This window comes from Chinchilla lanigera, unplaced genomic scaffold (assembly GCF_000276665.1).
Source record: "Chinchilla lanigera isolate Chin_1 unplaced genomic scaffold, ChiLan1.0 scaffold00065, whole genome shotgun sequence".
NCBI lineage: Eukaryota > Metazoa > Chordata > Mammalia > Rodentia > Chinchillidae > Chinchilla > Chinchilla lanigera.
This window is the reverse complement of record NW_004955466.1, coordinates 1222222-1246037: the sequence shown is the minus strand read 5'-3', so window position 1 is coordinate 1246037 and position 23816 is coordinate 1222222. Positions and strand designations below refer to the sequence as shown.

The window sequence follows — 23816 nt, the reverse complement described above, 5'->3', positions numbered from 1 at the left end:
AGTTTTCAATGATACAAACAGCCCACTATGGCACGTGTGCCAGAGGTTCGCCACCAATGGTCTATGATAAATGTTTGCCACCATTCCCATCTTCATCTTCCTTTATAGCATTAAAACATGATGACTATGTGATTCTAAATGATGGGGAAGTTTTTCTCTTTCTCCTTATTCTATCAAAGGGTCTAAAAATATTATATGCACAATATGACTTCAAAACAGTTTATATAGCCAAAAACCAAAAACCTAAATATAAAAAGACAGAAAGTAAAATATATGCCACTCTATGCTTAAATGTACACCCACTAGTCACTTAATAGAAAGCAAAAGAAGCACTAAAGACATGGATATCTTAAATTTCAAAGCCCTCCCTGTAAATTCTACCTTGGGTACATGGGAATGAAATTGATAAACCCACACTAATGCCTTCCAGGTATCAGGCACAGGGTAGGTGCTGAGGATGTGAGAAGAACTAGATTTTACTCCATCGTTTAGGAGCCGACAATCTAAACACACAAACTAGCAGCAGCATGAGGATTTGTCTTGCAGTGGTTTAGCTATGGGACAATTACATCCTTCATGTGCAGAGAGAAAGTAGAATGGAATAATACATTTGAAGAGAAAGTGAAGAGAATAATACATTTGAAGAGACTCTCCTATTACTCAAAACTCTTACCAGTGGGAGGGGATCAGAGAGTTAAGGTACAGAACCAAAGGCTCAAGGGGAAAATAACACAGCACAGTACACACCTACGATGGGAAGTAGTTTAGTGGGTGTCACAGACAAGGGAAATGAGGCGAGAGAAGCAGATTGGAATTGAGATTTTATTCTACAGGCATTAAAGAGTTAAAGGTACACATGGTCAAATCTGTATTCTTAAGTGAAAATTTATGCAAGCAATGACAGAAAGCCATTATAGTAGCTGAGGCCAAAGATGAAGGGCAGTGGATACCAAAAGAGCACAGAAACTGAAGGATGCATCTGAGAGACTTTCAAGATAGAACTGACAGGACTTAGTGACCAACTACACATGTAAATGAAAGAAAGGTCTGAGGATGGCTTCAAGAGCACTATTAATGAAAACCATGTGAAACTGTTGGTTTTATGTTAAAAATGGCTACATGTTAGCAGTTTATCTTGGTTTTAGATCTGTTGCATTTTTATTTTACTTTGTATTTTTTTGAGACAGGGTCTTACTATGTAGTTCAGGCTGTCCTTAAACTATGTAGTCCAGGCTGGCCTTGAACTTGTGGCGATCCTCCTGCCTCAGTTTCCTGAGTGCTGAGATTACAGGCTGCACCAGCACACCTGGCTTTTTGTTTGTTTTTTATGGTGCTAGGAGTGAACCCCGGCCCTCACATACAGTAGGCAGACACTGCCGATGAACTACATTCCCACCCAGCCTGATAGGCTCCATTTAAATGATTTTTGAAACACAAGCAGAGGCCCAGTGGGAAAACCTGCAGCTCAGAAGAGAGAAACGGTCTAGAAATTTGTTGTTCAGAAAGGGGTGGTTGACGGAAGACATCACCAAGAGATTAGCTTGAGCACTCGCCATTCCAATTGTACCCTAACACAATCCTTTCAAACAGAAGCCATCCGTGGGTCATGACATCAAATTCAGTTTTAGCGAGCAACATTGAAAATGAAACAGAGGGAGGGAGCTGGACTATATAGCAAGGACCTGTCAAAAAAAAAAGAGAGAGAGAAGGAAGAGAAAATAAAAAAACAAAAGAAAGAAAAGAAGAAAGAAAAAAAAAATCAAGAATATACCACATATAGTAAGGTAAGTTAATAAGCTGTGTGTATACCAGATTTCAACATAAAAAATTTTGGGCCAAAAAGAAAGAGGTTACAGAGAGGAGGTAGGAGAAAGGATACGGGAGAAATAAATCCTAACTCACAGGTCTACACTGCTTGATAAAGAGAACAGAATCTATGGGAAACCAGTAATTCCACAGCTCAGTAAGACATAGGAAGAAAAATAAGGAATAATTTTAGCACTCCTAAAATCCCGTAAGCTTCCTGTTCTTACCTCCAGAAAATACTTTGGTGTTCCCACTGTTGAAAGCCAAGCAAAAAATGTTGGAATGGTGCTCTCCTTTCAGCTGGACGGGCTTGACCCTGGAGTGGATAGCTTGTTCCATGTGCCACAGCAAAACCCGGCGGTCATCTCCTCCTTGAGAGGGGGTAAGAGTCCAGAGTTAAAACAGCTGACAGTCCAAGGCTGACAGTTTTGCCAGCCTCAAATTCCATCCTTTCCTACCTCCTCAATTCCGAAAGACTCTGATGGGGCACACAAACCCAGGACTCCATTTGTCCCCCCAATCCTTGGGACATATGACCTCTAGGCCACTCACTTTTTTCCAGGAATTGAATCTTACACAGAAAATATAGAAACTGACAGGGATAAACACTTATATTGAGACTACCCTCCAATTCTACCCTTCAACTATGAGTTCTGTGGGCTGGGATGGTACCTAAATTCTTTAGCTCTTAAAATTTACCACTTTGCAAAACAAGTTACAGTTATGAAAATAATGGTTTGGGGTTTTTGCTGTTTTATTGTAACGAATATGACAGTTTTTCACTCTACAAATAGATTTAGACATGTCATGCTGTGGATTCAGTTTCCCATGGCCGATACTTCTACTGTTTGCCCTCAACATGGAGGCCATGAGTCAGGGACTTATCACCCCTTCCCTACTGAGTTTTTTTTTAATATTAGAGACATATTTCTTGGGCAGAGGGTGTGGCTCAGTGGTAGAATCCTTGCCAGCACCCTTGTCTTTACTATCAAAAGTGAAAATTAAAAGACTGGTTCACATGCTTCTTCTTTCTATTTGCTGATGTTCCTAATTGCATCTTCCTGTACCTCAGTTTCATCAAATACAAAGTAGAAACCCTAACAGTTAATTCTTGGACTCTCATAAATTTTACAGATTAAAAGTCAAGAACAAGGGAGTTAAGTAACTTGCCAAGATCACCTACTTGTGAACTAAGATTCAAAAGTAATTAGACTTCACAGCCCCTATTCTTCACTACCCTGTATCAACTGCTTTACAGAACAAAAACTGAACCATAACCGACAAAACAAATTCATCTGATACACAACCAAAGCTATTCTCTTAGTACCGTTAACTCAAAAATGTTTATTTTAGGTAAGGGGGAAAAAAAAGCTCAGGATTAAAGACAAAGCAGATTCAACCCGAGTAAATGGAGGCACCACGATAGGACTGCCTAAAATTTTAAGGATCCTATCAATGTATAAAACTGCCAATGTCCAGGGCTTTAGCTCAGTCACATGATGCCTGCCTGACAAGCGTGAGGTCCTGAGTCCAATTCTTGATTCAAAAAAAAAAAAAAAGAGAGATAGATTTTTAAAAACTGCCAATTGGGGCTGGAGATCTAGCTCAGTGGCACAAGTGTCTGCCTGGCAAGTGCAAAGTCCTGAGTTCGATTCTCATCACCAAAAAATAAAAATAAAAAATAAAAACTGCCAATAGATTATCTAGAATAAAGAATTTCAAAACAAATCAGCAGCTGTCAGGGATTGGGGAGGTGTGAACAGGTATGTATATTATAATGAGGAATATATATCATTATATATTTGTCCAAAGCATAGAGTACACAACACCAGGGATGAATCCTAATGTAAACTACACACTCTGGGTGACTAGGGTGGACATCAACTGCAACAAATGTACCATTCTACAGGAGGATGCTGATAATATATATATGTGGAAGTGCAAAAGGTGTATAGGAAATCTGTGTCTTTTTCTTAATTTTGCTGTGAACCTAAAACTTCTCTAAAAAATAGATTTCAAAACAAAAAACAAAACAAGCAAAACAAAAAAGATTGAAAATAAATTTAACATAGGGGCTGGGGATTTAGCTCAGTGGCACAGTGCCTGCCTGGCAAGTGCAAGGTCATGAGTTCAATTCCTGGTACTGGAAGAAAAACAAAAAACAAACAAACAAACGAAAATAAATTTAAGAAATTGCCAACATCTTGCAAAATCTGATTATCTGACTTTTTAAACATTTAAACATTTAAATATTTAAATGTTTCTCTCTTTTTTTGGTCATTTTGAGACAGGGTCTTGCTATGCAGTTCAGGCTGGCCTTAAGCTCACTTTGTAGCCGAGGCTGGTCTCAAACTCACAATGATCCTCCTGCCTCAGCCTCCTGAGTGCTGGGATTAGTGGCATGTGTCACCACGCCCGGCAAAATATTTCCTATTAAGGAATTACTGTTATATTTCTTAAATATAACAATGGCACTATCATTGTGTTAAAAAAAAGTTCCCATTGGGGATGTTCACTAAGGTGGCTGACATGGTGTATGTCTGAAATTTCCTTTACAATGCCCCCAAAACAGAAGGAGAGGTGCTTACTAAAATGTGGAAATTGCTGTAAGCACACTGTCCTACTGTCCTACTCTACTTTTGTGTATGCTTGAGGATATCCAAAATAAAATATGAGATTGTTTTAATGTTCATTTTAGGAAAAAAGAAAAGATTCTGCAAAGCAGACTAGGATATGGCAAAGAAATAATAACTAAGAGCACCCTTATATTTATTTACTAAGATCTCTGCCAGGCAGCACAATCTCTTGAATGGGAGCAATTTAAAAAGAAACATTCAGTTAGAAACAGAGACTTACGTGTTTGCACTTCAACTCTTAGCCTAAGGTTTTTTCCCTGCATCGCCCAGACAACACTGTCTAATGTTCGTCTGAGGCATTTATCGTATGGTTTTTTTTTGTTGTTGTTGTTGTTTTTTTTTTTTGAGACAGGGTGTCACTTTGTATTTCACACTGGCCTTGATTTGTACTGATCCTCCTGCCTCAGCCTCCTAAATGCTGGGATTGCAAGGTACGTGCAACCACATCCAGTTTATAGTATGATTTAATCTTACCAAGTACTTAGTAACTCAAATCCTACAGTTATTGTTGAGTGTCTTGGATCACTTAAAATGATCTGTTTCTAGTATTTAATGTGACAATGACAGTCCATGGAACAAGTCACTGAGACAAAAATGATCACCGTGCCAGGGCCTGTGTCGATACTTTGCTCTCAAAGTAGTATAAGAGGATATAAAGCACATCACCCCCCACTCTTCCCATTTCCTTAGCCAAAGCATTAACAATCCTCTGGTAAGAGAACACTTTTTAATGAAGTGTTAGTTAAAACAACAAACGGGTGCATACTAAAGCCTAAACTAAAGACTGCTGGGCTGCTTTTAAGCCAGCAGAGGAAGCAGACCAATTGTGCCTATCCCACAAAGCAAAGGCTGGTGAAAAGCCAGCCACTGTGACGCTCGCCTGTCATCCTGGCACTCAGGAGGCTGAGGCAAGAGGACTGCCATGAGTTCAAGGCCAGCCTGGGCTACATAGTGAGTCCAAGGCCAGTCTGAACTGCATAGAAAAATCCTGTGTTTAAAAAAAAACAAAACAAAAGACGCTCTATAGTTCTCTTTGTACGAATTCCCTAGTCACTTAAAAAGAGGAGAGATTTGGGCCAGGAAGATAGCTTAAAAAGGGGAGACAGCGTCTTCTTGGCAAGCGCAAGGTCCTGAAATCGATTCCTAGTACCAAAAAAAGGGGGATTAAACTGAGCATGGTGGCACACACTACAATCCTAGTACAGTTAGAAACGAAGGAGCTGAGCCACCCCCTTCCCTTCTTTTAACTGTGAAATCACACCACCTTAATGATTACCTGTGTTTAAAGACCACCCTAACGATTGTCTGGCTGTGCACACTGCTGATATCAGAGACAGTGGGAGGCATCTTGGATCAGTGGTGCCTGACCCTATAAATGCCAGAAGCCTAAGTTACTGAGGCTCCCTTTCCCCCATCTTCACACTGGAGTCTCTTTTCCCTTCAGCCTTCTCCTTCATCCTGAGGGAGCTCTCAAATGCTTCTGTAGTATGGCATTGTTTGAAGAGCAAAAGACTAATCAATGTCCATCAACAAAAACCTGGTTAAAATTATTATTCAGGAAAGTAACCGAGATATGAAAGGATAAATACTCTAGGACTTCAATTACATGAAGTGCCTAGAGTAGACACATTGGAAAGAGAACAGAACAATGGTTTCAAGGCACTGGGGGGTACAGTATTGCTTAATGGGGACAGAATTTGTTTTTCCAGAGAAAAAAGTTCTAAAGATGGATGGTAATGATTGTTATGCAACACTGTGAAAATACTTAATACCACTGAAAAGGAAGTACACTTAAAATGTCTTAAAGATGGGCTGGGCACGGTGGCACACACCTGTAATCCCAGCACTCAAGAGGCTGAGGGAGGAGGATTGCTGTGAATTTGAGTCCATCCTGGGCTACACAGTGACGGGCTATAGTGAGTTCAACGCCAGCCTAGACTACATAGTGAGACCCTGTCTCAAAATGGAAAAAAAAAGTCTTAACAATGGCTTTGGTAAGTTTCATGATGATGTATTTACTTACTTACTATTTATTTACTTAATCTGTGGTACCCGGGATGAACCCAGTGCTTTCTCCCCACATCCACTGCCTTGCTTTGCTTTTTTTTTTGAGACAGGGTCTCCCTAAGTCACTAAGTTGCCCAGGCTGCGCTCAAACTTGCAAACCTCCTGCATCAGCCTCCCAGAGGGCTGGAATTACAGGCAGGAACTATCATACACAAATTTTACATACTTTCACAATTTAAAAATACAAGTTTTTGCTCATATATGTACTCTATAGCCTACATAAATAAGTAAAACATGAGGCAATTCTGGCTGTACTGATAGGGAGTAACCTCTAAAATATAAAGCATTTAATGGCTGTAGTATCTACAGTACTCAAAACATTTCCTTTTAGCAAATGGCATCATGGGATCAGATCTAGGGTTTTAGGTTTCACCTTGTAGAAATGACAAAAGTAATACCAAATAGAAAGTTATAGGAGTAAAAGTGCCACATTCTTCTGGCCTCAATTTTATGACTGTAAAGTGAAGAAAATACCACCTATCTTCCAGGCTTGTTGCATTAAGTGAGATAGTATGTGTAAAATGACCTAGCCTAAAGTTTCATGTATTATACACACCTCAAAACTCAAAATATCCTAGTTTTGCTTGTAATCCCAGCACTCTGAGAGGTTAATGGGGAAGGATCACAAATTCCAGCCTACCCTAGACAACCTAGTAACTTAGCAAGAAGCTGTCTCAAAATAAAAACAAATGTTTGGGCATTTAGCTCAGTACAAAGGTCCTAGATTCAATTCTCAGCACCATAAAATTTTTTTTAATCCTAGTCTCATTGAAATATTAACTATAAATTTATCATCTTTCAAACTCTTGTTTTTGGTTGTGTAAGAGTATGAATAACATGATATATTTTTCACAATCAGGCAACTACCATCTATCTCTTGAACTTTTTCATCTTCCAAACTGACAATTTAAAAAAATTTAATACTGAAGATTGAACCCTAGGCCCTGAGCTACATTCCCAGCCCCTTTCTTATTTTTTCAGATGGGGTCTTGTGCTAAGTTGTCCAGACTGGGCTTGAACTTGAAATCTTCGTGCCTTGCCTCCCAGAGTGCTGGAATTACAGGCATGTGCATACCACACCTGGTTCCAAACTGAAATTCTGTACTGAATAATCACTCCCCAACCCCTTCACAGCTACCATTCTTCCTCCAGAAATACAGTTTCTGTCTTTCTCTATTTGATTACTCTCATATAGCACATAAGTGGATTCATACACACTGTGCTTTTGTACCTGGCTTATTTCACACAGTGTCTTCAAGGGTCATCCACAATGTGTCATGTGTCAGAATGTCATTCTTTTTTAAGGCTGAATAACATCCCAATGTGTGTGTATCTACGTTTTGTTTACCCACTGATGGACACTTTGAGTTGCTTCCACCTTTTTTTTTTGAGACGGGTTTTGCTATGTAGTGCAGGTTGACCACAAACTCGCTTATGTAGCCCAGGTGGCCTCAAACCTGAGACGATCCTCTTGCCTCAGCCTAAGGAGTGCTGGGATTACAGGTGTGTGCCATCATGCATGGCTGTTCTTCCACCTTTCGGCTATTGTGAATATGTTACTATGAACACAAATGTACAAATGACTGTCTAAGCCCTTTTTCCAGCCTTTTGGTTCATACACACAAGTGACACTGTTGGATCATATGCGAATCCTATGCTTAACTTTTTGAGAAACTATCATGCTGTTTTCTCCAGTGGCTGCACCATTTTACATTCCCATCAGCAATGCACAACGGTTCCAATCTCTCCACAACTTCAGCAATGCTTATTACCCTCTTTTTGGGGGGCAACAGTCATCCAAGTGTGTACAAGATATTTGCTGGCCTTTTTGACCTTGAAATAAATAGCTAAAAGACTCTCAAGTCCTTATTGAACAGCTTGGAGAACATCACTCTGCAATTAGTTTGAGTGATTTTTCTTTACTTATTACTTTGTATTTACCTCCCTGAATTCAATGAGGACTTTTCTGCTCGCTCCACTCAGACTAAATATTACTTGCAATTTGTGTGGCATTTCACTACCTAAACAAACTAATTTTATACATAAATTTGGAAGTTTTCAGGGGTTTTTTGTTATTGTTGTTGTTACTGTTTTCTTTTTTTTGGTACCGGGAATCAAACTCAGGGCCTCGTGCTTGCCAGGCAGGTGCTGTACCACTGAGTTACATCCCCAGCCTAAATTTAGAAATTTTTACACATGCTCAAATCTACTGCAAAAACTTTTAAGAGTATAAATTTCTATTTACCCAACCCTGCCACTTCTGCAATTCAATTTATTAAATAGGTGAGTATGACACTGGGCAGCAGAGCACAGCATTCAGAAACACAGACTAAATAATAAAGGAGCACAGTTCAATTCTAAATGTTGCTGCCTTTGGGCCAGTTACTTAACTCTCTGAATTGTAGTCCTCCCATCTGTACAACTGGGAAAATAACTTTACCTATTTAAATAGTATCACTGTTAGAGTTAACACACTCTTGGTGGCTTGAACAACCAGTTGCACATGCACGACTACCCCACTGGGTAGGTTGTCTAGGGGCAAGATATACAAATCATGGCCCTCTTGTGAACATGTCAATGTGACAGATCTGTGTAAAAGGCTTGGTCCATTGCCTGATACATATTAAGATGCATATATAATAAATATTAGCTAATTACTATTTTTTTAATTAAAAAAATTTTTTTTGATACAGGGTTTTGCTCTGCAGTTCAGCCTGGCCTTGACCTCACTTTGTAGCCCAGACTGGCCCCAAACATGCAGCAATCCTCCTCCCTCAGCTTACCAAGTGCTGGGATTCCAGATGTGTGCCATCATGTCCAGCGTTAGCCAACTGTTATATGGCATTTGAACTCAAACAGCAGCTAACACCAGCTAAATTTATGCTGGTTCAGAGGGTACTAGTCTTCTTAACCACCCCATAAGGTTGGTACTCCTGTTATACTTATCATCCAGATGAAACTAAAGAAACATTAAAGGTACACAGGTGCCAAACTATGAACAATTAAAGATGGGACATGAACCCATAAAATCTGACTCCAGACTGTGCTTCTTTACTCTTTACCATGATTCAATTCAGCCTCTCAAATACAACAGGAACCAAGCAGTGAAGCAAATGGGTGAAACCTGCCAGATTAAATCAAAGGCTGGAGAGCATGTAACCCTTTTTAAAGGACAAACTACTACTCAGCTTTAGCCAGTTATTGGCATAAAGAAAGCAACACCAGGTTACCAATATCCTAATTTTTTCCCCCTTGTTTGTTTTTTGAGACAGGGCCTTGCTCTGTAATTCAGGCTGGCCTTGAACTCATTATGTAGCCCAAGCTGGCCTCAAACTCAAGGCAATCCTCCTGTCTCAGCCTCCAAGTGCTGGGATTATAGGTGTGGGCCAGCACACCCACATGACACTCTATCTAGTATCCTTCTTTTGAAAGCCAGTTCACTTATCTATCTATTATCTCATTTTTCCATCTCTCCAGTTAGGTAAATAGGATATGGAAACATTCTCCTCATTTTAAAGATATCAGAAGTAAGGCACTGGCTTGCCTTGGCTCCTATCTTGGAATGGTTTACATTACGTTGTAAATAAGCATTAAAACAGAAGCTTCAATTAGACAGCACAAGCCCCATGAAATAAAATGGTTTCTCTAAAATCAGAAGACTACTATAATAACACTAGCAGCTCAAAGTCCTAACTCAGTACACCAGCTCCCAGATAATGTCTAATTACTGAGCAGAAACAGAAAAAGAAATCTGTAAATATTAAAAATACAGTGGACCTTTGACTTATGAACTCAGTCCATTCCCATGGGCTGGTTGTAACCCAAATTGTCAACTGAAGGCTCAGGCTTCTCTAAACAGCCTTCAAGGTCTCTCTCCTGCATGCAGGCAGAGCTCAGTGTTAGAGAGACACTGACCCAGGATTTCAAATTAAACCCATATAGGAAAGTATCTTGTAATGTTCCTTCCAGAACTCTTTAAGAGTTGAATCTGTATCTGAGACCATGTGGAAGCACACATGCGGCCAGCATTCGGGTCATAATTCAAGACTTCGGTTGTAAGTTAAAACTTAAATTCCAGGGCCAGTGATATAGCTCAGTGGCACAGTGCCCGCCTGGCAAGTGCAAGATCCTGAGTTGGATTCTCAGTACCAAAAACAAAACAAAATCCTAAAATTCCAAGCATACCCCAAGTTGTTTGTATGTCAGGCTGGCTGTAACTTGAGGGTCCACTGTACCCCTTTTATAGAGTTGGAAACACCTAAGAGATCATTTTCTCCAATGCACCCATTTTGCCTGAGGAAACTGAGGCACGAAGAGGTTAAGCTCATCTGTTGAAGAGCACACCACCAACTAGAGAAAGGGTGGGACTCAAATCCAAGATGATTCCAAGACCCTAAAGAGTGGTAGTGAACCTATGGCATACATGCCACAGCAGGCTGTTTGTTATAACTGAAAGCCCTAAAGTGTGGCAAACATAGGGTAAACTGGGTGATTTCAGACAATGAAGAAATTATTTTAAAAATTTTGTTGTTAAAAAAACTAGCATATAAAATCCATCAATTCATCGACATTATAGGAAATACAAGGTTTCCTTTCATATATTGTTTTAAGGAGAGTCAAGTGGGAAAAAAAAGTTAAGTAACAGCACAAGTGATATCCTTTAAATATGACAAAAGTTAAAAAAAAAAAAGTAGGACTGAACATGCTTGATATTTGAATAGGTTAGGCCGGTGTGGTAGCGCACACTTGTAATCCCGTAATCCCAGCACTCGGGAGGCTGAGGCAGGAGGATTGTTGCGAGTTTGAGACCAGCCTGGGCTACAAAGTGAGCTCAAGGCCAGCCTGAGCTGCATATCGAAACCCTGTCTCAAAAAGACCAAAAGAAAAAAAAAAAAAAAGGGGGGGGGGAGGCTTTTATATAAGACTGCAAAAACATACCCAAATGGAAACAAGATAACTAGGAAATAATCTCAAAGACATTAGAATTTGCTATTTTAACAAGAAAAGTTGCAACCCAATCAGCTGCACTGTAATCAGCCTAAAGGGAAGAACATAAAATGGCCAAAAGTCAAGATAAAAATATTCAGCCGCACAAGTAATCCAAGGCCAATTATATGAGTAGCAATAAACTTATTAATGACACTTTTTTATATACTGAGCAAATTGGTAAACAGAAAAATAATGTCCAGAAACAGCCATGATTCAGATTTATAATAATCTGGCCCAAATGTAAACAGATGGGTTCAACCATCTTGGAGAGTTATTTGCTAATATGTATCAAATATATTTTTAAATATAAAAAGGTCATATTCACTGACCCAGAATAACATTTCTAAAAATTTTGTTCTAGAGGAAAAAATTATTTCCACAAAGACAGTGAAAAGGACTTTGATAAAAGCAAAAATTAAACAGAAGGAATAAGACAGAACAATAAGTTCTGATGTAGACGATGGACAGGAGATGATGCTGCCATATCATGCTTTTCGGCAGTTGTTCGCACCAGTGCTCCACAGACTGAAGGGTGCCGCTGCCAAGTCAACGCTATTTTCACAATAACAGGAAATTTGTATTTGCCTTCTTCATTGTAATCACACTGCACTGTACTGCCAGAACAAAAGCAATGGTAGGTAAACTACTGATGCCTTAGCACTAGTTAAGGCAGTGATACAAATTGTACTGGTCATCTGTGTATTCTTTTTTTTTTTTTTTGAGACAGGATCTCGCTATGCAATTCAGGCTGGCCTTAAGCTCACTTTGTAGCCCAGGTTGGTCTCACACTCACAATGATCCTCCTGCCTCAGCCTCCTGAGTGCTTGTGCACCACCATGCCGGGCCATCTGTGTATTCTTAATTGCCACTTACTGCTGTAAAAACAAATGCTACTTTCACTTAGGAGTGTCCTTGACAAAAAGTAAAACTATCTTTTATCAAATTTCAACCAGAGAACACATCTTAATACTTTGTAATGTGAAATGGGAAAAACACATGAAGCACTTCTATTGTATACTGAAGAACAATGATTACTCTGTGAAAAAGCATGTGTATGATAGTTGGTATTACAAGCTAAACTGGCTATTTTTTCACAGAGTATCATTTTTACTTGAAATGACAAAGTATGTTATTAAAAACTTGGGATATTTGGCCATATTTTCTCAAAATTAAACAAGACGAGACTGTCACTTGAAAATAAAGTGTCAGAATTTGTAGCCAATGACAGAACTCAAGTTTTCAAGTAAAAAGTGTTTTTTTTGTTTTTTGATTTTATTTTTCCTCTTCTTCAGTACTGGATCCAACTCAGAAGTGCTCTACCACTGAGCTATATATCAACAGCTCTTTTTTTATTTTTATTTTTAGGCATGTGCCACCACAAAGCCTAATACATGTGATTTTTAAAAATATATAATGAAACGTATCAAGATTTAGAAAACTGTGGACTGGGGATGTAGGCTAAGTGGTAGAGCACTTGCTTAAAAATCTGCAAAACTCATGAACCGATATTTTCTACAGTGTTATAAAACAATGACGGGGAAGATCCACTCAAAGTTTAAGACTAATAGATTTCATTTTATTTTTTTTGGTACTAGGAATCGAACTCAGGACCTTGTGCTTGCCAGGCAAGCACTTGTGCCACTGAGCTACATCCCCAGCCCTAAGACTAATAGATTGTAATGTAACAGACTAAGAAAACACTAATTAAGAAAACGTAAAAGCTTCATTAACAGTTAGAATGTACAGGGAAGTTAAGAGAGTAGATATACTTTGTCAGGTACAAAGTCTCAGATCATAGGCTGTCTTCATTTCCTGTCTCACCTCTTCTGCCACAGGGAATTAACCTGGAAAATATGCTTTTCTAATTATATCCCAAATATTCTTCATTCTGAACAATTTCTGATATTTTAATTTTGTATGTAAGTGCACTGCCTGACTAGACTTTTGCAAAATTCCTCGTATAAGCAAAATTAACATAATAAAGCTTTCTTTCCTTGAGTGATTCTAGCACTGAATCGATGCAGGCCCAAATGCTTTCACAGTCCCGGGAAGGTATACTAGCAGGTGTAAAGAGATGTCGACTCAGACTAATCAAGGGCTGCTTGAAGTAGCTGTCAAACACCCAGGGTTCAGCTGTTTCTTGCCAAGCAAGCACATGCGTCAGCCCCCTACAGCAGCAAGTAAAGAAGTATCACCACCAACCCCTCAAACTTGGTCAAGACATCTATAAAAAAAAGAGACGTAATCCTCAGAGGTTCCAATTAGCCACTTGGCCTTAAGTACTAAACCAAGAACACAATTAGAATTTGGATACAAGACATAAATGGAAATTCAGAATGAGAGAAGTCATGTAACAAGATTTTGACAGGCATCTGGATTTGCAAAATAATTCTTCCTCCTGAGTAATATTGTTGGAAGGAAATAAATGACTCCAAAGAAAGAAGTATAGCTCAACAGGGTAAGAATTAAAAGATGAACAGAGTGACTGACAGTCTGCCTCCACTCTACTTACTTCATCTGTAAAATAATGAGGCACTACCAATGTAATCAAAACAACTATGTTTAGGGACAATGAAACTGCAAATAGAATGTACAGGCAAAGCCACTCCCAGTGTTCTAGTACTTTATTTCTGCAAGTCCTTTATAGAATCTCATGACTTTCCCTGTTAAAGGAACAGGTCGAAAGGCCCCAATTTAATCCTGATTCTGCTAAGTACTAGTTGTGAGGTTCTGAACAAATCACTTTACCTACTCTGCTCCTTTGCTTCCTTAAACAGGCTGAGTGCCCCTTAAGCAAAATGCTCGGGACCAGAAGTGTTAAGGATGTTAGATTTTTTCATATTTTAGAATACTTGCACATACACAATAAGATATCTTAGATGGGATATAAGACAAAACACAAAATTAACATATACTTTTTGTCACATCATGTTAGTACTCAAAAGTTCCAAATTTTGGACATTTCAGATTTTAGATTTTTGGGTTACAGATTCTCAACTTGCAAGCAAAATTAAAGACTTAAGTTACATGATGATTAATCATTTCCAGATGTGAAATTGTGATTATAGAGTAAAAACAGAGGATATTTCTGTCATTCTACAGAGACAGAGCATCACAAACAAGAACAGTAAAATCAGAACTCTAACTGGAGTCCTAACTTTCCCTAATCATGCCATTCCACAACATGGAAGACATTCTATAGCCCACTGGCTATATTCCTGAAAAGGTACAATCCTAAAAACCTTTCTCAGAGCTAGTTTATACACTTGAGGGCTTTTACTCCAAATAGACTGATACTGGATAGATATTCCATAAAATTAAGACTATAGTATGGTTTTAATAGCAATATCTACTTTTGGTTAAAAAGTCTTCAGAAAAAAAAAAATCCAGTTCAGTGGAGAATCATTCCTCAAAGTGCCTTTTCTCAAAATTAATTCTGCAAAGAGCAACAACTCACAGAAGTCTTAAAAAGTACCACAAGTGACAGCAGCTCAAGCACTATGAGGATGTATAAAGAAAGGAAGGGGTAGCTTATTCATCAAAGAACCCACAATTTTCCTAATGGTTTAATTTGAATACCAGACAACTCAGATGATTACAAGTAGGTAATTATATAATTTATTACCCAAACTAGAATCTTTTAAAGAATGAAATGAGGGCTAATAATTACACCAGGACAATAGAGAATTTAGGATATCTCAAATAATCAGGAAATATGGTCACCTTAATTAAAAAAGACCTCAGCAGGCACCAAGACAGGAGACCTGCAGTTACCTTACCACCCTTTTAAGGTACTCTCACTTCACTTTGTCATCCATCATACAGGAGCTTCAGCAGAGACGGAAGGAAAGGCAGGAATCAGCCCTCCTGCCATCATCATCCCTGTTAAGGGATCTATTATAAATCTATTATAAACAGTTTCTTCAAATGTCCTTTTCTCACTGACTCTTACATATCTCAGCCTGCTACAACATAACTTTCATTTATTTATTTATTTGTGATGCTGGGGGCTGACATTACGCATGTATTATATCCCCATATATAATGTCCACTGAGCTACATCCTCAACCCTTAACTTCAATTTTGAAATTGGCCCTAATGCTGGGCGTGGTGGCACATGCCTGTACTCCCAGTACTGGGAGGCTGAGGAAGGAGGATTGCCATGAGTTTGAGGCTAGCCTGAGCTACATAGTGAATGCAAGGGCAACCTGTACTTCACAGCAAGACCCTGTCTCAAAAACACATGAAAAGGCCGGGCATGGTGGCTCACATCAGTAATCCCAGCACTCAGGAGGCTGAGGCAGGAGGATTGTTGTGAGTTCGAGACCAGACTGGGCTAGAAAGTGAGCTCAAGGCCAGCCTGGACTGCATAGCAAGACCCTGTCTCAAAAAGACCAAAAAAAAAAAAAAAAAAAAAAAAAAAAAAGGCCCACAAACAAACAAAAAGACAAAATTGGGCCTAACAGGGAACCAGGTGTAGTGGTAGACACCTGTAATACCAGCACTTGGGAGGGGTAGGCAGGCGGTCACTGAGAGTTTGAGGCCAGCCTGAGCCACATAGTGAGACCCTGTCTCAAAAAAACAAAAAACAAACAAAATCTAACAGGGAACTAATGTTAAGAGCACATGGACTTGACCTCCAATGAGTATCAACTCTGTACCTGAGAGGAAAATGACAGAATCTCTAGTACTCAACACTACAAGGAGCAAGGAGTGAATATAAGGAGCAAGGCAAGTATGAATATGAACACACAGGAAAGAAGATAACTAAGCTGACCAACTACTACTGTCAAGTCTTTCCCTAAATCCCTAACTTAAAACTGATAGAATCTAGTTTAAGATCAGAACCTTCAGGGCAATCTTCCTTGCCTACTCAATCAATGAAGGACCTTGGAAATGAAATGTTTTGCAGAGAAGCAGAGTAAATTTCTCTTGAGCACTATGCCTTATGTTTATTAAGGCTCAAATAAGTTTATCATCTGGTCTACTATTTATATATTCCTTTATGTCTGTTACAGTGTTCCAAATGACTTAGCATCCATCACTCCCTCTGCAAATGAGCCCACGTTACATGTTTACACCTTCTTTCAAAAAGCACTTTATTCTGCAGCACATTATTTATCTAAGTTTCAGACACAATCTCTTCCTATGAATAATATGAGGAAACATATCTTTATTTCTGTTGACTGAAATTTAGCCAACTTTACTCAACCAGCATACGTTCTGCAGCTACCAATCTCAAGTATAGGCTCAGTTTGTACTTTTAGTTGGGCTAATGGATAAGCATAATAAAACTGGTAACAGAGTTCACTACTCCTAATTAAACTAAAGTATCTGTAGGCCAAGCGTGGTGGCGCATGCCTGTAATCCCAGCACTCTGGGAGGCTGAGGCAGGAAGATGGTTGAGAACTCAAGACCAGCCTGGCCTACAAAGTGAGCTCATGGCCAGCCTGAACTGCATAGCAAGACCCTATTTCAAAAAGGCCAAAAAAAGCAAAAACAAAAACAAAAAGACAAAAAATAAAATAAACTATCTGAGTTTAACCCAAAGGGTGTTTGTCATATGGCTTATACAAGCAGGCACGGATACAAAGGGTAAGGAAGGAGACTTTAGGTGCTACAAAGACCAGAATTCTGATGAAGTGATTTCTAGCACAAAGAGAGATCTGCTTGAGGCCTACATACTCTGGTTGTGACCTGAACTGTGCTAATGGCCCATAAGCACTGCTCTATCTCCTAAGCATTAATCTCCTCCCTTTCCTTCACTTACACATAAGAGAAAAAAAGGCACTCAGTGAAGAGTGACAGGGCTGAGATGAGAATGAAGCAAAAAAAACAAAAAACAAAAAAAACACTTCTTTAAAAATGTATAACATTGTAAAACCTTCAGAGCAGTTAGCAGTGTGTCTCAGAGTACACAAAGACCCAACCTGGCAATCCAGCCCCACCACAGCTATACAAGTTTTCATAAACTTTTTAACTTTTACTTAACTTTTTTCATCATATGTAACGTAAGGAAAATAGTACTAGCTGTGCCTTAGAAAAGATTCATTTAAACATTAGATGTGCTCATGCATATAAATGTGCCTAGCAATAGAATGCCTCCAAATATAGTAATATGTGACAAGTGAACAACATGCCCAAATACTAGCTGTCTTAAATTAATACTAACATAATGTGTAACACAGGTATTACTGTACACAGCCATGTCTCAGCTGATCATCAGGTAAGGCACTCCTATTTAATGTGTAGGCAGTGGGAAATGCTACAGATCTGTAAGGGGGCACCAGGGTATGTGAGACAATGAGAGCTACATGTGAGTTTATAAAGGCAGTGGTGACTACCAAGTGTTAAAGCTAAAGAAGAACAAAAACTTGCGGAGTAATTATAAAAACCAAATTTTCTACAGAGTAAGATAATAAAATTTTGTCACTCCTAAAACTGTATTTCACTTTATTTTAGACACAATGAATTCTGGTAGCTATTTTTCTATTAATGTTTTGCTTTTCTCTTCATTATGGAACTCTTAGCAGTTACTTATCAGTGTCTTTTCTTGATCGTATTTCTGTACCTTCAAATCTCCCTGCTCTTCTAGACTACAGATAAGATAAATTACTTTCTGTGCAAGTAACACAAAGAGCTTATCAGCAGAAGGCCTGGCACATATTACTGGTTAAATAAAATGCTGTCTTTTTCTTTTTGAGACAGGGACTTGCTATGCAGTTCAAGCTGGCCTTGAGCTCACTTTGTAGCCCAGGCTGGCCTTGATCTCATAACAATCTTCCTGCCTCAGCCTCCTAAGTGCTGGGATTACAGGTGTGCGCCACCACGCCCGGCTTAAATAAAATGTTGAATAATAATAGTTTCAATAGTTATAAGATTGCCAGGTGTGGTGGGGTACGCCTGTAATCCTAGCACTCTGTGAGGCTGAGGCAGGAGAATCTCACAAATTCAAACCCAGCCTGGACTACATAGTTGAGTTCAGGACCAGCCTAGACTACACAGTGAGACCCTTTAAAAAAAAAGTTATTAAGATTGAAGAGGTATACATATGTATGCTATTCTTTTTTTGCATAAGGTGGGGGTGTGGGTGTGGAAGTTCTAAGGATTCAACCCAGGAGTTCATTTAGGCTAACTCACCCCTAACTAAGCTTTACTTTAACCAAATTTTTTAAATGTTTTGTTTTGAAACATGGTCTTACCGTGTTGCTCAGACTGGCCTCAAATTCCTGGGCTGAAGGGATCTTCCAGCCTCACCTTCCCAAGTAGCTGGGACTATATAGGCATGTGCCATCAGGCCCAGCTGCCAATAAATATTTTCATGAATAAGTAAACATACTGATGTAGAACCAGTTAACTTCATTTACAGCAAAGCAGAGATACGATTCAGTTAAGACCAGCAAACTAGAGTTGTACATGTGCTCCAGAAATTGCTAACGTTCGGTTTTTGATTCTTTAAAGAGATCCAGAAAATGTATCCTGCCTTGTTGGGAGCCGCTGGAGCTGGATACTGGTCATATGTGTGTGGGCAGGACAGAGCTGGAGTGCCTCAGGCAGTCCAGCTACCTCAATATTGAAAAAAGCATTCTGCCTGGACAATTACAGTCATTAGTCGCTAGGCAACATTATCTCTCTTGATACTAACTTTGCAAGAGTATAAAATAAATGCCCCTACTTTTGAAGTCAGTCGTCTTGCCCATAAGGTAAGGGGTAACTCCACCTGACCCAGTTCTCGTCTCTCGTCCTTATTTTCCTCACACCCACCTCTATTTCTCTCTGGGGTACAACAAGAGACCAACGAGGTTCCCTACACTGCCTCATAAAAAGACAAGGGTAAGAGAGACACAACACAACAACAAGGTAGGAAGCAGCCCCTGCCGGGAAGCAATACGCCCTACCTAAGTCCGCACTGTCAAACACTAAGCAACACGCTCTTGGCAAGTCACTTCTCTACATTTCAGACTGCTATAAAATGAAGATCCTTCCATCTCTTATTCCATGAGGAAGAAAGCCATAAAGAGGTTAACCTAATACAGTATTGCCCAAGCTTCAATCTTGATCACCTTGGGTTTTGCCAAATCCATAATACTTTCTCCGTTTTCTTTCTTCTTGCTGTGTAGTCAAGGGTGGTCTTGAACTCACTATGTAGCCCAGGTTGGGCCTCAAACTCATTGCCTCCAAACTCAGGCAATCCTCCTATCTCAGCCTCTCAAAGGATTACAGACCTGCACCACCACACAGGGCACCATTATTTTATTTAAACTGACTTTTTAACTCTAACCTCACCTTAAGCAATTAAACAGTTTATTCTTTTCTGTGTACAAAAATGTATTATCAAAATGTAAATATTCATTCAAAGAGCACTTAAATTCAGTTTGCACTATATACCCAAACTTTGGAAAATAGTAACCTAACCTTTTTTTTTTTTAAATTTTTATTTTATTTTTTTTCTGGTAGCGGGAATTGAACTCATGCCCTTGTGCTTGCCAGGCAGGCCCTGTGCAGCTGAGCTAAATCCCCAGCCCCCTTAACCATTATAAATCAAAAATCACAGAGAACAGAGAAAAATTACACTGAGATGCCACCTTACAACAGGAAGAATGGCTATCATCACAGAATCTAGTACCAATAAATGCTGGTGAGGATGTGGAGAATAAAGAACTCTACTCCATTGTTGTGGGGGATATAAACTAGTACAACCACTATGGAAATCAGTGTGGAGACTGCTGAAAAAACTAAAACTAGAAATTCCATTTGACCTGGCTAGTCTTCGTCTAGGTACCTCCCCAAAGAATTATAATCACCGTACTGCAGGGATATATGCATACCCATGTGCATAGCAGCACAATTTATAATAGCGACACAACATATACATCCATCGATAGATGAATGGGTTAGAGAAATGTGGTATTTATAAATAATGGTGTACAATGCTGCTATAACCTTAAAGCATTCATATGTAAATGGATGCAGCTTGAGAACACAATGTTAAGTGAAAAAAGTCAGACACACAAGGTCAAATACTGCAGTTTCTCTTACATGAGAAACACAACAAAATAGAAGAGTGATAACTAAGAAATAGGGAGATGTTCAAGTATTTCCCCAAACTACAAATTCCATTATTTTAAAAATATTTCAATATACATGCTAGTTGGTTTCATTTATACTAAGTTATCTTAGTTCATTGAAAAGAAAAAATTGTTACTGATTTTGTAAGATCTTTTTGTCTTGTACTGAGTATTTGAAAATAATGATACACAGTGTAATAACTATTGTTCTGCTCTTATTTATGAAATTGTTTTTCCATAAAATTAAGAAAGTACAGAGGACAGCATAGAAAAGAAATGGAATTTCTTGGTCTCAATAATCTAAGGTTTAATCTTCATTATAAGAAATAACATTTTTTAGGGGCTGAGGGTTTAGCTCAGCGGCAAAAGCGCCTGCCTGGCAAGCGCAAGGTCGTGAGTTCGGTTCCCGGTACCGGAGAAAAACCAAAAAAAAAAAGAAATAACATTTTTTAAACAATGGGGCAATGCAAAGTGAAGACAATTGATTTCTTAATTGTCATTTGAATTAGTAATTGCTTGTGTTAAAATAGGCTCTCACAATGCAGCCAATTTGTGGCAATCTTCCTGCCTCAGCCTGCAGAGAACTGGGATTATACTTATTTCCTTTAATTTTAATACTTTTTTTGGTGGTCCTGGGAATAGAAGCCTCTGTGTATGTTAGATATGCATTCTAGGTAAGCACTCTACCACTGACTTCTCCCCTTCCAAGTCCTATCTCTTTTATTTTAGAAGCCCTTAACTCTACCCTTACATATCTAAATTCAGACTGAAAAAAAATTAAGTATCATTCAGAATAAAAAAAAGAGCAATTACTTTCTTCTTTATTGAAACTACCAAAAAGAAAACAAAAAACTTAAAATAAAACAATTAAAAAGCAAATAAAACAAAATGACTACACCCCCCCACACACACACACACCATTTCATTCAGAAGCCTCAGCCAGTGTTTTGATTTTTTTTTTCTGGTATCAGGAATCGAACTCAGGACCTTGTGGTTGCCAGGCAGGCGCTGTGCCGCTAAGCTATATCCCCAGCTGACTCAACCAGGAGTTCTGAGACCAGCCTGGGCAATATAGCTAAATCCTGTTTCAAAACAAAACAAAACGAAGTATTAAAATTAAGCACCATGTTTATCAGTATGGAAATCCTCTTATAAACAAATATGTTCATTTAATACATAAAAAAAAAAATGCAGCCAGTTCTTAACTTGGAATTCAAAGAGCAATATCCATATGGGCATCATGTTTTATGAATTCATAAAGTTTCTCTGGTCTAAATGATTCCCACAGTACTTTACAACCAAATTCATCAATAATCAGTAAAAGTGGCTGAGGGTCTAGCTCAGTGATAAGAGTGTACGCCTAACATCCAAGAGGTCCTGGGTTCCATCCCTAGCTCCGTAATAATAGTCATCAGTGAACAAGTACATTCCTGTACCTAGGCTGCCACCTGCACTCAATGAGATACCAGGATGTATAATTGAGGCTACTGCTTTCCTTAGGAACACTTAGCAATCAAAAATGCATTAACAAAATCCAAGTCAACAATGATACTTTGAACAATACTGAACACAAAGACACCCTTTTTTTTTTTCACTGTGGAGCTATGGATTGAACCCAGGACCTGGCATACGCTAGGCAAATACTGTACCCTGTACCTACCACTGAGCTACATCCCCAGCCCTTTTTATTTATTTTGAATCACGGTTTTGTTAAATTGTCCAGAGTCATCTCAAACTTTCAATCCCCCTCTTTCAGCCTCCCAAGTACCTGGGATTATAGCTATTTACAGCTTAGAAAGACAACTTTTTGATGTGTTAATATTTAACAAGACTAACAGCTGACAGTTAAATCTCACTAGGTCACCTTAAAACAGCCTAGATATATTATTAAATTTGCCAATTTTTGATAGATATTAACTAGCTGGCTGAAGAACAAGTGAGGCAGACAATGTATACCTACGATTATTTGTATTACTTTATCCTTAAGGTACAATCCCTGTAACTATCATAGCAAAGCCCCTCAAGGTCATCTGTATGGGTCATCTCCCCCTGCCTAAATCTTATAGGCAAGAGCAATTTTGTTATATAAAATACAGTAAACCAAAGATAAACCAAGTATGTATATTAAAAGTGTCATGAAGCAGAACAGAAAAATCAAAGTCATACATGTTACAAATGAGAACCAAACACTTCTAAAATGTCAGCTTGAGGACATAGTTTATATCTGATTATCACTTCTCGGCCTTTTGGCTAAGATCAAGTGTATACCTGATTCATCATCCCTGTTCCTGATAGTCCTGTTTTACTAAAAGTATGCAATCAAAAACTATTTGTTGGGCTGGGAATTTAGCTCAGCAGCATGGTGCCTGCCTGGTAAGCACGAGGTCGTGAATTCAATTCCCGGTACTGGAAAAAAAAACAAAATCAAAACCAAAAAACAAACAAACAAACAGCTGGGGATATAGCTCATTGGCACAAGCGCCTGCCTGGCAAGCGCGAGGTCCTGAGTTTGATTCCCGATACAAAAACAAAGACAAAAAAGAACTTACGCTTAACAAAAACTATCTGCTGAACTAACAATATAACAAAGAATAAAATTTAACATTTCATAGCAATGGATTGTCAGTAAACAGAAAAGCCCACATTCTGGAGGCTGGGGCAGGAGTAAAGCAAGTTTGAATCCGGCTAGCACAAAAAGCCTAGGATATAGCTCAGGGTGAAGGCCCTGGGTTCAATCCACAGTACCACCAAAGCAAAAGAAAAAAAGCAGCAAAAAATTCAAGAGCTGATTATTCAATCACCTTGTTCATCACTGTACGCTATGGCAACTTTTCCAAGGCAGAAATCTGTCCCATCACTGGCCGTATTTTTCCTGATAATTAAATAAGAAATTCATTCTAAATAAGCACATGAGTTGTTTTAATAACTGTCAATTTAACTGGCTACAGTCAAATACTTTAGCCGTAAACAATGTGCATCTAGACTTATTTACAAAAAACTCCCCAAAAAGTGATATATATAGTGACTGGGGAAGAGGAAATGACCATTAATTAATAAGTAAAATTAAGCATACAGTTGTAATTACTGCTATTACTCGATCCTTAAAAATACTCTGATAGACTAGGGATATAGCTCAGTGGTAGAGCCTAACATGCCCGGGCTTTAATCCCCAGCACTAGAAGAAAAGAAATGAAAATAGAAAAAATAATACTATACTGCCGCTTTATTCAAAGCTTTTTTTTTTTTTTTT

General features: G+C 38.7%; 1 protein-coding gene across 2 annotated transcripts in view; it reads right to left on the bottom strand.

Moving 5' to 3' along the window:
* Nucleotides 1-23816, bottom strand: part of Dcaf5 (DDB1 and CUL4 associated factor 5) — a 105739-nt gene that overhangs the window by 76667 nt on the left and 5256 nt on the right. Inside the window, exon 2 of one of the 2 annotated variants that reach the window (XM_005399043.2) lies at nucleotides 2034-2177. In XM_005399043.2, the coding sequence (XP_005399100.1) occupies nucleotides 2034-2145 (112 nt within the window). In that variant the 5' untranslated portion in view covers nucleotides 2146-2177. Of the gene's footprint in view, nucleotides 1-2033; nucleotides 2208-23816 lie in introns of those variants that run through there. The other variant, XM_005399044.2, reaches the window with a different exon arrangement.